A 13,627-nucleotide genomic window follows, 5' to 3' on the forward strand; every position below is an offset into this window, starting at 1 on the left:
AGGGAGTTTGTATTATGATCAATCTCCCTCCAACCGTAGAAAATACCAGATCGACAGCCCCCTTTCTAAACTAAAGGGACGGAAGGGGCAAGCAGTGACAGACGATGGAAAACTGGAGTAGACCGTTCGCCACTAATGTATACGCTATCAGTATACGAATTACGAAGGAAGCAATGTCTGTTTACCGTAAGTCTCACACCCAAAGTCTAGCAAACTCAGGCAATTGGACACCAGTTTTACTGTCAACCCAGTGTAGTTCGTCACCTTCAAAATCTCTCTGTCCTTCCATTATATTACAGACATTTGAAAAAGGCGAAAGGGCGTGACAAAACAGATTATGTACTAGAACCGCGTATAGCTGGAGCGCTTTGGAGTCAACCGCATCATAATGGCGTCTGTGTCCTGCTCTGTACCTTCAGGCCCGCTGGACGCCCCGTTCCTGCCCCCGTATCGCTGCGAAGAGCCTCCAAACACGGTGGCCAAGTGCCGCTTAGCAAACGGCTTCAGAGCCGGCACGGAGGCGCACAGGATGCCAGCGTTGACCTCCAGGTATGACCAGTAGAACTGCTCTGTGATATCCCATGTATAATCCGTGGACGTGAGAGCCCCGATCATTTGCACGGTACGCTGGATGGCAATGGCGCACACAAAAACACCCGAAGACATGATCAGGATAATGGATATCCGCTGGGCGAGCCGCATGTTGAGCTTCATGATGACCGGGATAGGGAGTATGAGCGTCATGACATCCATGACAATGTTCAGCACACTGAGGACTATCATGATGGTCTTGGAGTCCATGCAGCTGCCTCTCTCTATCATATTGTACCAGTTCTTCTCGATAGGATCACAGCGGAAGATGAACATGAAGGTGTAGATCATCACATAGCAGGCCGCCGCGCCCATGAGCGAGAAGGTGATTACACGGAACCAACGCTGGGGAGAGAGGCGGAGATAGAAGGCCAGGATGGAGAGTTTGGAGAGGATCACGGCCCAGGCGTAGACGAGAGTGGCGACGAGGGTCCACTAGAGGAGTCAGTATGCCAGGAACTGGCCTATATCACGACGAGGGCAACTGACGATGTTGAGCCCTGGATAGTACTGCTCCATGGTCACGTCCCATAGATGCAGTCCGACGCCGGTGCCCATGACTGAACATTGCACGAGTTAGTCAATCTATACGTCGACCTTGGACGGGGAGACAAACTTTCGTACGAGACCGGAATCAGAACGATGGAGCATATTGCCGCGCAGCAGACGAATGCTGAAGCGAACGAAGAGTTAGCTGACGGCTTTCCGTTTCCGAAGAGGATGCACCTACCATCATCGAGCTGGAACTTGGCCTCTGTGAGGAAGAAGCGAGTGTATAGACGGAGCACGACGACAGCGAGGGCGATCAAGGCTGTGGTGATAGCACACGCCGCCATATTGGACTGGATGGACTCACCCCCAAACCGCTTCTCGCCCGGCGGGGGTTCCATCACATACTTGGAAGCCATATTGTCCTTAATCGCTGGTCCTCGACTTCCAGGAGGCAGAATACATAGGAAAAGACCAAAAGAGTGTGGAGTATTGTCCTGGGCAGGACTTGAAAGCCCCGACTCTTTTATATTTCTTCACTCAATCAACCAAAGTCCCGGACCCGTCTCGGGACGACGGGTATGGGGGCAGGATTCTGGATACATCGAATCGTGACCCCTGCACATACAGTGGCTGTCATATATCGATCGGCGCCGTTGGCTGGGCCCACCGGATACCAGACTCCCCAGTAGTCTGAGGCTTATGGCCGTTGGTGTGCAATAGAGACTGCTGGTAGGCTGTGCGGCAGAGAGTCTTCACGCCCCTGGCTGGGATGCCAGGATGCTAATGCAGAACTGAAACTAATTGGGACTCGAATGGCTTACGGATCAGGGGGTTCTCGGGCCTGAAGGTATCAGAACTCGGGAAGAATCCTGATAGTTACTCCAAGTAGAGCTGCTAACTTGCTAAGCGAGGGCTTGCTGCCATTGCCAAGTATCATCCTGGTCTTGGGGCTGAAGGCTGTGACAGGTTGCCACTGTAAGTGTGAGCCGCCTCGTATTCGGCCAGTCGACGAAGACATATCAGAGACTGGACTCATCAGTTCAGGCAATGAGGCCCGTACTTTGGCGCAGAGCAGGAAGAGGAAGACGACACGGCTCTGGAGGAACAGGCTGGCTGCTGCAGGAGCGCAGAGACCAAGCAGCTAAGAAGCCCTAACGGCATCTAGTGCATCCTGGCCGTGCGCCACGGAGCCACTCGGCTTACGGCCTCGTCCACGGACCCCACTGGCTTAAGCCCAGCAGGCCAGTCGACACGCCACCAGGACGGTACTTTGGCACGTCTTGTCAAACTGCAACAGGAAGGACTCCAAGTGCGTGGGTCGCCATCGCTCAGGCTCATGGGGGAACGGGCCGCAGTGGCTGCGAGTCAGTGTCCTCCACCAAGGGCTGTGCAATTACTCATCTGGACTCTGGAGTCTTATTTCCCCCCCTCTTATACCGCAACGACCTCCCTGGGCCATTGATTCTGCTGACTGTGGTCAAAAAGTAACCATGGCACTGGAAACGCTCCTTTCCTTGCCCCCCGTGGCCCTCACGGCGGGCGTGGGAGGTCTCGTACTGGCGTACTGGCTCTCAACGTATGCCTACCTCTACTGGTTCCATCCGCTTTCCAAATACCCTGGTCCGCCGCTGGCAGCAGTCTCTGAGCTCTGGTATGCGTCGGCCTGGACGGGCGGCTTCTGGAATCGCAAGATCCAGGACGCCCACCAGCGATACGGCGACATTGTGCGCATCGCACCCAACGAGCTCTCGTTCGCAACGGCCCAGGCCTTTCGCGACATCTACGGCGCCCCCTCGAAGACGCGCAAGCTGTTTCCCAAGTCCGATCGCTTCTACGACAACGGCCACCCGAACATCGCCTTCGTGCTCGACCCAGAGGAGCACGCCCGCCAGCACCGCATGTTCGCACCGCAGTTCCGTCCCTCGGCCATCCGCACGCAGGAGCCCATCATCCACGACCATGTCGACCTCTGGGTGAACCAGATCACAGCCCGCGGCACCGGCGGGACCGTCCCTCTCGATGTGTCCAAGTGGTTCGAGTGGTTGACGTTTGATATCATCGGGGAGCTCACCTTTGGCGAGTCGTTCTATGCGACCCGGGATAATAAGAGCCACCCATGGGTGTCTATCCTCCTGGATGCTACTTACAGCGGCTCCATCTTCAACCTGCGTAAGCGTCTGGCCTTTGTAGGTCCGCTGCTGCGTTGGATGCCCTACATCTCAGCGACCGCTCGCGCAGCTGTCGAGTCCATCGCCCAGCACGGCGCCATGACACTCGCAAAGACACGCAAGCGAATTGAAGTAGGACCAGCACACAGTAACGGCACTGGCAGCCGCGTCGCTGTCGATGATTTCCTCGAGCACGCGATTCGCGGCGGCGGCATGTCGGACACAGAGCTCGCCAACCAGGCGATGGTGATGCTGACTGCCGGCGCAGAGACCAGCGCGACAGCATTGACAGCGGCATTATGGTATCTATCGCAGAAGGCTCACTCCCACTGCCTGGAGCGACTCAAGACGGAGGTGCGGACTGCCTTTGCCAGCCCGTCCGATGCCACCGGTGATGCGACCGCGCGTCTCCCATACCTCAATGCGGTCCTGGAGGAGACGATGCGGCTGTTCCCTCCCTCTCCAGTCGGTCCCCCACGCGTCAGTCCCCCTGGCGGCGAAACCGTCGATGGTACCTTTGTCCCCGGCGGCGTGTACGTGTCCACCGACGTATGGGCCATCCACCATGATGCACGCACTGTCGGAGAGCGCCCGGACAGTTTCGAGCCGGAGAGATGGTGCGATGGCCCTACAAAGCCTTATACAGTGCCCTTTAGTATCGGACCGCGAATGTGCATCGGAGTCACCCTCGCGTGGGTCGAGATGCGCATCGCCCTGGCCAAGACGGTGCTCGCGTTTGACTGGGAGCTGGCGGATGGCAACGGAGATTGGGTTGACGAGGCCAGGCTCAAGCAGCTGTGGAAGAAGGCGCCGTTGATGCTGCACTTCCGGCCAGTGGCGAGGCAGTGATTGCATCGGTTATTTGTATAGGTCGTCTGCAATAAAATGTCAAGGATCGCATGTTCTATGCCGCCATTGCCTGATACATAATAAAGGAAAACAAGTAAATAGCACCGACCCCGTAGCTAGTGTCGTCTGATGTTCAGACCATGGATGGGAAGCCTCTTCCCCACTTCCCCAGACTCTGACAATTAAAAACTGGGCTCTTTTCGCTTGGTGGGAGGCCTGGATCCCGGCAACTGACGCCACACGGTAGGTCGTGACATCAGCGCAGTCTGTGATACGGAAACATTTAAAACGCACCCCATTGCATTTGCATAGTGACTGAAGCTCCAAAGCGATGTTCCCTGATTAGAGCCTGCTTCTATCTAGTTGGAAATGGCGCCTGTGACGCAAACAGACCAGGATCTTGGAGAGGGGCCACCAAAGTATACATCCAGTGGAAAGAGGCGCGAGCATACCGAGCTGCCCCCGTCACTACAGCGGATTGTAACGCAGGAAGATGAAGACGAGAGTATCTACGACGAATACTGGGCTGGAGAGTACGGTCTTCCCCGATCTGAGCCTATTCAGCTGTCTGGATAGCTCCGATCCCCAATATGACTGGTTGGAATGTACAAGTAACATCATAATTCCAATGCAGGTACAATGAGCCTGTGCCAGCCGTGCGCTATGCAGCGTACACGTCAAGGCTTCGCACTCTAACGCTGTCGCTGCAGCGATACCTCGCATACACCTCCAATATCAGCGAATCGGTCGGACCTATATCTAGCCCTTATATTCTAACCGGCGCACACGCTGTGTCCTGGGGGTACATTCTATGGGATGCTATTCACGAGAGCCGCAAGGCATCCCACAAAATCCCACAACTTGTACGTTCTACCTGCGCATTGCGAAGTATACTAAGAAAGTGCAGGATATGGATGCCGCGTCAGCTCACCCCCGAGTGGCTGCACTATCGAAGGATTATCGCCTTGTCGGCATCCAACGCATTTTATTTCACAGCCTGGCTAGCATGGCCCTCCCTGCCGCCACAATCCAAGGTGTTATGAAGTGTACAAGCTGGATGATGAAGGACATAAAGAACACGCGTCTTCGGACGACTGGCACACTGGGCCTTGGGTTATCTGTGATACCATTCTGCCCGTATATCTTCGACAAACCAGTGGCGAAAGCACTAGACTGGGCTTTTAACAAAGCGCTTTGATCATTGGGTTCATGAACGAGTGTCCTGTATATACATTCTGCTCGAGCTCGCAAGTTATATATCACTTGACTGACGCTCTGTCACAATCACTCTGCAAGCATATCTGACAGAACATGAGCTTGACTCAGTTCCAGGTCCTTGGTGGCAGTCATCAGCACCAGCTGTCCACTGTGGTGAAGATCCTGAAGGTACTTGAAAGCCCCTGCAGGCTCTTCGTCGTGAAGCTCGTCTCTATACCGGCTGGCGAACTCCTCGTACTTGTCTGGGTCATGTCCGTACCAATGTCGTAGCTCTGTTGATGGAGCGACTGCCTTCAGCCACTCGTCCCACGGTGCTTCGTCTTTGCGTTGACCGCGAGGCCAAATTCTGTCCACCAACACGATCCTCCCGCTATCTGGTCGCCCATCTTTGACATGGGCGATCTCAATATCGTGTTTGTGGGGTGCCATACTTGGGTATGCACGGTTTTGTGAAAGGAAAGGCAGGTATAGAAAGGGCTGGCGTAGGACTGATATTCGTGAGCTGAGTTGTTAAATAATATTCCCAGCCTGTACAAAGCGGTTGGAACCAGAAACCAGACAGAGTCATGACGTACATTAAATAGTCTGAGTGTGGTTTGAACAGTAATTAATATTGAATTATAATTCACAAATACTCGGTATATACCGGGAGGCTACATGGACCCGTTATAAGGAAGGAATATAGAGCTCGGCTAGTAATATAGATGCGCTGACTATTTTGGAATATATACATAGCGTGGGTCATATAATACAGAACCAGATCAAGGTCACTGATCATGCGTTGCTGTTGCAGGAGAAGCTGTTGCTCGAGGCATCGTCGTGAATAGCCTTGCCAGAGACGTAGACTCCAAGGCCGCACTGCAGCGAAGATATTGTTAGTCTGTAATTCAAAGATTGCCAGGACATGTAGTTACTCACTATGCAACCACCGATCAAAACAACCAGCACGTTGATGATAGTGAGGCAGATCTTTCTGGGGGACGAAAACCACTTGCCCCAGTTAAGGTGCAGCCAGTATACACCGGACAGTCCGTAACTGAACCAACTAGCAAAGAGGGAGCTCTGCAGAGGACGTTAGTTACAGAAAGCGACGGTGCAATAGGAGAGCTTACAATAAGACTGAGTAGGTCGCTGAATACTGGAATGGCATCGGCAATGATCCAGGCAATGATCCAGCAGGTCAAAGCAATGCCCACCCACGATCCAATCGAGAAAAGATCACGGCGGTGCATTCGGTCTGTTCCACGGAAGAGGCGGACATAGATGTACTTGAGACCAACGTGGCCGTTGACAACACCGGCGCCAATGATCTGGAGTTGTTAGTATCAATAACCTAAGCCCTATGAGTTGGACATACCGTCGGGATCGCGATCCCGTAGGCGACCTTCTTCAGGACCGGGCCTGCTGAGCCCAGAGCAGGCGACTCGACCGACTGGCCGGCGTAGTAGTAGATGACAACGGCTGCAACGGTGTAAAAGATGATCTCGAATGTCTGCAGCAGATACAGAGCCTTGGGGAAGTCCCGAGGCTCCCTCATCTCAGCGAGGAGACCAAAAAAGGCCACATGAGCGCAGTAAGCAAAGACGATGTTGGTCACCGCGGTGAAGGCATGGAACAGATCGGTATCTACAGTGGCCTTGATGGTAGTGTATCCCTTGCCCTGGACACCAACACCAACCATGGTGATGATGACAGCAGTGAAGATACTGACAAAGGCTGGCAGCAGTCAGCATCACCCTTTACAGGTCGGAGTGGTTGGCAACATACACATGCAGGAGATGTAGGTCATGTTCTTCATGGTACGGGGAAGTGAGCAGACCATGCAAATGACAAACCCAACTGTCGTGAACACCATGGTGCAGGTGCCGTGTTCTGTAACGGTGTTCATCATGACGCTGAATGTCAGGATGTGACTGCCCATGATGAAGATGGAGAAGAGCAGCTGGCCAATGCCAAAGAGCTCACGACCGAATGCACCCATCAGGACCTCTCCAGCATCAGCGAGGTTCTGGATGTGCGGATAGCGGTGATGGAACTCGGCAATGACCAGCCCGGTATAGGTGGCAAGCAGACCCAGGCCGATAATCAAGATGATAGCTCTGTAGATGGCCGGTTAGCTTGCATTCTGGCAGGCAGATTTGCTTCCAGAGACTTACGGCGCAAGGCCCAGCTGGGCGAGAGTTGCTGGCAGCGACAGCACACCAAGAGAAACAGACTCCGCAATCATGACTAGATGGTATCCATTAGATAACGCGCCAGGTATCTGCTCTGCGGCTTTTACTTACACATCCCAGTTTGCCTGTGGCATTTGATCAGCATGAGACCGGATACACCGAAAGAAGGCAATGCTCCAGACTTACCACCACTCCATAGTCTTGTATTTGACTTCGGCGTTGGACTCATCGCCAAACGCATCCACGTAGCGCGGCGCGGTGGCCTTCTCGTCCTCGGGGTTCTCCTTCCATCCCGACTCCGAGTCTGCAGGAGCAGGGAATGGGTTCACGCCGTCGATGCTCATTTTGACAGATACAATGAGGTGTCGGATGGGAGTCAGGATAGAAGATGCAGGCAGTCGAGATACATGTCCCCGGAGCCTGTGGGAGAAAAATTCTCTCGCGTGGCCAGTGCCCCAGGTGGGACTCGGGGCAGCAAACCCCGCGAGTCAAGCATTGCAGGCAGATGGATACGATGGACACAGATGGGCATACAGAGTAGATGTGCAGAGGAAAAATTCAAGCCTTGCTGGGTCCACAGGATACCCACAGCCAGGAACACCCGCGAATCGCCATCTTTTGGCTCGGGCATATTAAGTAACAAAAATGGCCAGAGTCCCACTGGATCCAACCGGAAGTTCGGAACTCGCTGAGGAAATCTGTTATCGTCATATCTTAGAGCTGGCAGGCTGTCACAATGCGCCCATCTGGAATGGCAGCTGGTCCAGCTGATGCATAGAAATCAAGTCAATCAAGCCAATCGAGATCAGGCCCTACCTGGACGTGCCTCGAGTGACCTTCTGGTGCTTCCTTGAGAAACAGATGATTCCGCCGACTTGAATAAAAACAGCAGGGTTTCCACGAGCAGGACGAGCGGCAAAAGTCCAGTGGTTAGTATAGTGGCACAAGCCATTGTTCGTCTGATATTGTTAGGGCTACTGATAACACCTTAATACAGAGACTATCCGTGCTGGTATGGCAACCAGTTGGCCTGGTCCAAGATTACCTTTTCCAGAGAGATTATTTGTAGTTAATTAAAGACTACCTCGATATTATAACCCGCAGGCTATTCCTTGCTACTTTCAAGTTGGCCAAGAAGGCTGTTCCACGGTTCGTATGCTGGGCTGTCCAGCACGTTGTCACGACTCCTACCCCAGATGAGATCCATGAGGTCATACATTATGGACAAGACTTAAAGCCGCCAGAACCTCAACATTTGGACCTTAACCGGGGGCTTAATATTGCACAATCTTGCATGGCCTTTAGCTTCAGACAACCAAATGGCAGGGTTCAGCACATACCCCCTTAAGATCATCATTCACGTCCTGCACATCCTCCAGGTCGCCAGTGCGATAATTGTCCTGGGCATTACGGCCTGGGCGGTTCGAGGCACAAAGACGCTCACAGTCATTTATTCTCTGATCATCGTACGATCCCGGTTGATACTCTCACTGCGAGTGCTAATAGTGGCTAGGCTGCCCTGACACCAGTTGTGTATGTTTTGGCGATCGGGACCAGCTATCCTGGAAGACGACAGAAATGGTTTGCTATTCCGTGGGTGGTATGCGATGGAGTCATCTCTTACCTGTGAGTATTCTATCTCTTCTCTTCGTCAGAGCGCGACCTTATATCCACCAGATGGCTTGTCTCGTTCGTTCTCCTGGCACTCAATTTCAACCATCAGAGCTGCCGGGTGAGCCCCTGGAACGGCGAGACCGTATGTAGTAGAAAGTATGCAGCAGAGGCATTTAGCTTCATTGCCTTGTAAGTCGGTGATGTTCGACAGTTTATCCTGTGGCTTCTTTAACTGTGAATCAGCTTCATGACGCTGCTCTGTTTGGTGCTGGAGACGGTGTATATTTATTATTGGAGGGCTGGCGACGAGCTTACAACGGAGGAGTCGAGGATGAGAGAGGCTCATTTGTCTGAGAGACTTCACTCGCAGGGGCTGATTCCTTGAATGATCTCTTGTCTCTCTATCTACTGTGTTGGCTGAATATGCAACGGCCGTAGACCACCCTTTGCGATATAGTCTACGCACAATCATTACTTATACACTTATACAACTTACTCGTCTCGCTAACTCCAATCCATCCACAACCAGGGTATAAGAACGTTGTAGGATGTCTGACGTCACAGGTCAATGCGTCAGGAATACGAAGGCCTCGCCAGCAAGGCGGGGGAAGCTGTCGTATAAGCTCCCTACTCCCACAACAGCTTTTCTTAACATCAGTATACCCTTAGGACTATCAGATCAATGTCTGCTCAAGATAAAGCCGTCGTTCTGACGGGGGGCTGTCTCTGTGCAGCCATTCGGTTCGAGGTATCATTCCACAAGGACGGTCAATGGCCACCGGTGGTACATCTGTCTCCAACAGCCGCTTCCTATATGAATCTGTGTCGCTAATCAATTGCCAGTCCGAAAGCTGCCAATGCACGATGTGTCGGAAATGGACCGGTGCGCTTATCTATCAGTACCTGTCCATCTCTCCAGATCAAGTCTCTCCACCACTCGACACATTCGCGACATACAGAGAATACCCTTCGTCACCGGGCCGATACCGCGGGTTCTGCGGCCAGTGCGGTAGTTCATTGATTTGGAGGTCAGAAAGGGAGAGTGAGCTCGAGTCGTGTGATCTTCTGCTTGGAAGTATAGATGAGCGATGGCTTGTGGGAGGTGGATTTGGCAAGCTGCTGTGCAAGCCCTCTGGGGCACAGCACTGGCGTGGAAATGCTATCGAGGGCGTAACTGACTTTCTTCAGGGTGGGAGGATTTACCTGGCTGGAAAGGAGGCAGTGTAATCCAACAATCAATTCCAGGTATAATCGAACCTGGGGCAGGAGTATTATACTTATAAAGCTTACTAGTATCAAATATATATGGTTTACAGTTGGACTGCATGCGGTATCATTCCATGGCATCTAAAAAGCCTCCTCTTCTATTAGTTCATGTTTATTTCTATTCTGTGTTGGCCTGTTATTATACACGTCCCATTCCCCAGTGGAACGCACAACATACTCGCACCTCGCGTGCAGGATCAGGAGCATCGCTGGACACAGTGAGAATCCTTCGCCTCCCAAAGGTCGTGACGGCTGGTGGGCACGGTATTTGACGAACTCTCGCCTTGATAGCCATGGCCCTCTCCAGGACAGCAGGAGAGATCTGCTCCTTGGGTAAAGTGACCAACTGCATCCCTTCGAGGCCTTGCACCTGAAGCGCATCACGCAGGAGCTTCTGCCACTCGTGCTCCTCCTCGTTGCGCCCGCGTTGTGGAAACGAGGCCGGGTTCTCAAAAAGGAGACTCCGGATGGCATCCCCCCACAGGCACTCCCACCTCCAGCATGACAGGATATGATGGAATGCTACCTGGTCACCTTCAGGCGGGTCTCCGTCCGCGTACGGGCCGGTGGGAAGCACGTCGAACCCCGAGTAGCTCCGACAACTCCAGTCGGGGAGGCAATATGTGATATAGGTCAGTCGAGTGGTCAGGTCATGGAAGGGGAGTCCCCTTTCCGGCTCTAGAAAGGCCTCCATCGTGCTCGCGAACATTTCGCCGTAGATAAGCAGCTGGAAGGTGGCGCGGTCGGCCTCAGTCTGAATGGTGTAGGCCTCACTGACACCGCCGTCCCAGAAGTCGGGTGTGCTGTACCACTGCCGACCGGCCATCTTGTCGATTTTGTCGGACAGGGGATTGATGATCGAAAAGCGAGCGAGGTGGGTGCGCCGGATATCGGCCAGCGTCAACCCAGAGCGGTGCAGACAGAACTGGTAGAAGCCATCGATCCCGCCCTGCAGAGCGCTACGCAGCTCGCGGACGCGCTCGGCATCGCCCAGGGCCCAGTTGCTGGCAGCGCGAGCTGTTGCGAGGACGAGGAAATGGGGATGAGGCGAGAAAAACGTGGGGGCTGACGCGGCCGCCAAACGCAGGATTGTCTGTGGTGGCGCGGCGTTCAAGGCATCTCGCAGCCGGCGACAGGTGGCAGCGGCGCTGGTGAAGGTCTCGATGTTGTCGATGAAGTCGGGAAGCAGGCACAGGATCTCATTGGGAAGGGAAAGCAACATGTTGACACTATACGCGTGGGCTACTGAGTGGAGGATCAGCGAACAAGAGTGGCTTATATCCACGTATACCACTAGTGCATATTACATAAAGACTAGTATGCAGTGAGTATTGCATAGACTGGTATTTCAGTGAATGATATCTATTCTAACCACGTCGAACGATGGCAGCGCCCTCCTCGAAATGCTTCAGAAACCTGCCTGAGACCACCCTTCCCTCGCGCTCTCCCACGACAATGGGCCAGAGGACACGAGCAGCACCATCTTCAAATCCAATCGGGCAACCGTCTCGAGGCTGGCAGTCCGGTGCCGCACTCATGTAGCCCGGATCGACCGAGTTCATTGCGACACGACGAGTCTTCCAGGCAGCAGTCGCCTCTGTCTCAGTGATCATGTTGATCGCAGCCTTCGACATGTTTGTGTGAACATGGTGGCCTGCTTTGCTGCGAGAGTTGGCCACGTCGTCGAAGATGCCTTCGCGTGAGGAGACATTCACAATATAGCCCATGGGCCTTTTGGAAGACCGGGGGTCATCCGTGCCCATACAGGGCAGCAGTTCGCGGCATAATATGAGAGGCACAAAAGCATTGACGGAATGTGCACTGATCAAATCCTCATACGGTATCTCGTCTAGCGATTGCTTCCAGGACGACTTCCCAAGCCTTGCATCCTCGCTGGTGTGAAGGCCTTTCTGGGCGATGGAAAGATTCTCTACTTTCTCTTCATTAGTTCCAATCTTCAACGGCTCCTCCCCGTTATCGATTTTGGGAATCCATGATGCATCGAGGCCTCCTCTGACCATCGGTAGATACTTGGCTTCAGTCGTGTCGGCGATCAACCTCTTGACCTGCGGAAGATCTTTCAATCGCTGCTCTCGAGAAATTGCCTTGATTTCGGCCTTGACAGGATCCGTCAATGTCTGGGCAGCATTGTTGATCAGAATGTCCAGGAATCTTCGCTCGGTTGAAGGGCGTTCTTCATGCCAGGGATATAAAAGTCTTCTCACGACACGCACGATCCGAAATGCGTCTTTGGCAGCCCGGAAATCAGCACCGACGACCTTTAGCCTTGACTGCCAGCGCTCAAAGTCGGCTTCCGTAGCATATCGACTCACTGCATCGGCTGGGTACCGCGAAGACACGATAACATGTGCACCACATCGCAGCAGCCTCAAGGCTGTGTGATAGCCCAGGTTGATCCGCCCTCCAGTGACCAGTGCTGTTTTCCCATCCAGCACTAGATTTTCCGGCAGGGATAATCTTGACGAACTGATATTGAATGCACCGCAGTGAATGCAAAGCGCAGGGTATAGATCGTGGGCGCCGCTCTTCCCATACTGTTGCCGGCACATGTAGCATCGTTGTTTGGAAACCCTTTTTCTACCTTCGTTATGAAAGTGCTCTCGCATGTCATCACTGATTTGAAGGTGAGATTTTACTGCCGCGACAACTTCCTTCAAGGAACTGCTAGGCGTAATATTGGAGACTGGTCCTCTCTCGAGGTATTGTAGCACCTTGAGAGTCGCCTCGAGTTCTTCGACTTTGGGCATATGAGCCTCTCCACTGAGAAGAGTATCCTCATCCTCACTCGTCGTATGTTTGAGACCATTCCAGTAAGACTTTATGCCCCCAATTATGGCTTCGCATCGGGCCAGCCTCAGCGCTCGCGAGACTTCAGCGTCAGGGGTGAAGTGCGCTGCGATCGCATCTAGTACCGGCGATGGCGAGCCTGGTAGTACTAGCGCAAGCCTGCTAGGCGTAAGGCCCTCTTTGCATCTGGTTTGATCCTTTCTTAGCTGCTCGGCGATAGGTGCAGCGTGTTGTATCGTGAACTCCGCGTTCGGAAGAAATGGAGGAAGCTCCATATTGATTGAAATGAGGAATACAGAGGGCACGAACCACCGATTTAAATACGAACACAGCCAGAAGGCATTCACAGGACGGCTCGCGCTAGAAACGCATAGAATCAGCAGTGACTCACTGAGTTTGGCCCCAGTGCTAGCAGGTTTAAAGCGCAACGCGGCCTCTGGTTATACG

At 53.3% G+C, this 13,627-nt stretch overlaps 8 protein-coding genes across 8 annotated transcripts; 3 read left to right on the forward strand and 5 right to left on the reverse strand.

Annotated features, from left to right (window-relative positions):
- Positions 1–342: 342 nt before the first annotated feature.
- On the reverse strand, positions 343–1,499 carry APUU_22182A (uncharacterized protein; the record flags this gene model as incomplete). Its single annotated transcript, XM_041701016.1, has 4 exons — positions 343–1,026; positions 1,081–1,151; positions 1,208–1,264; positions 1,322–1,499. 4 exons carry the CDS (start codon positions 1,497–1,499, stop codon positions 343–345), a joined length of 990 nt encoding a protein of 329 aa, XP_041553944.1.
- A 1,074-nt stretch (positions 1,500–2,573) lies between these two features.
- APUU_22183S (cytochrome P450) lies at positions 2,574–4,100 on the forward strand (the record flags this gene model as incomplete). The annotated part of the gene is made up of 1 exon (XM_041701017.1): positions 2,574–4,100. One exon carries the CDS (start codon positions 2,574–2,576, stop codon positions 4,098–4,100), a length of 1,527 nt encoding a protein of 508 aa, XP_041553945.1.
- A 369-nt stretch (positions 4,101–4,469) lies between these two features.
- APUU_22184S (mitochondrial fission process 1 family protein) lies at positions 4,470–5,298 on the forward strand (the record flags this gene model as incomplete). The annotated part of the gene is made up of 3 exons (XM_041701019.1): positions 4,470–4,633; positions 4,735–4,963; positions 5,008–5,298. The coding sequence occupies 3 exons, from the start codon at positions 4,470–4,472 to the stop codon at positions 5,296–5,298; spliced, it is 684 nt and encodes a 227-aa protein (XP_041553946.1).
- Positions 5,299–5,384: 86 nt separating this feature from the next.
- Positions 5,385–5,747, reverse strand: APUU_22185A (DUF488 domain-containing protein; the record flags this gene model as incomplete). Its single annotated transcript, XM_041701020.1, has 1 exon — positions 5,385–5,747. One exon carries the CDS (start codon positions 5,745–5,747, stop codon positions 5,385–5,387), a length of 363 nt encoding a protein of 120 aa, XP_041553947.1.
- Positions 5,748–6,092: 345 nt separating this feature from the next.
- Positions 6,093–7,836, reverse strand: APUU_22186A (putative amino acid transporter; the record flags this gene model as incomplete). The annotated part of the gene is made up of 8 exons (XM_041701021.1): positions 6,093–6,176; positions 6,237–6,380; positions 6,431–6,628; positions 6,676–7,034; positions 7,086–7,417; positions 7,475–7,547; positions 7,604–7,617; positions 7,679–7,836. The coding sequence occupies 8 exons, from the start codon at positions 7,834–7,836 to the stop codon at positions 6,093–6,095; spliced, it is 1,362 nt and encodes a 453-aa protein (XP_041553948.1).
- Positions 7,837–9,970: 2,134 nt separating this feature from the next.
- Positions 9,971–10,477, forward strand: APUU_22187S (uncharacterized protein; the record flags this gene model as incomplete). Its single annotated transcript, XM_041701022.1, has 2 exons — positions 9,971–10,329; positions 10,423–10,477. 2 exons carry the CDS (start codon positions 9,971–9,973, stop codon positions 10,475–10,477), a joined length of 414 nt encoding a protein of 137 aa, XP_041553949.1.
- A 34-nt stretch (positions 10,478–10,511) lies between these two features.
- On the reverse strand, positions 10,512–11,594 carry APUU_22188A (uncharacterized protein; the record flags this gene model as incomplete). Its single annotated transcript, XM_041701023.1, has 1 exon — positions 10,512–11,594. The coding sequence occupies one exon, from the start codon at positions 11,592–11,594 to the stop codon at positions 10,512–10,514; it is 1,083 nt and encodes a 360-aa protein (XP_041553950.1).
- A 145-nt stretch (positions 11,595–11,739) lies between these two features.
- APUU_22189A (uncharacterized protein) lies at positions 11,740–13,455 on the reverse strand (the record flags this gene model as incomplete). Its single annotated transcript, XM_041701024.1, has 1 exon — positions 11,740–13,455. One exon carries the CDS (start codon positions 13,453–13,455, stop codon positions 11,740–11,742), a length of 1,716 nt encoding a protein of 571 aa, XP_041553951.1.
- Between the last annotated feature and the right edge of the window lie 172 nt (positions 13,456–13,627).

This window comes from Aspergillus puulaauensis, chromosome 2 (genome assembly GCF_016861865.1).
Source record: "Aspergillus puulaauensis MK2 DNA, chromosome 2, nearly complete sequence".
Classification (NCBI taxonomy): Eukaryota; Fungi; Ascomycota; class Eurotiomycetes; order Eurotiales; family Aspergillaceae; genus Aspergillus; species Aspergillus puulaauensis.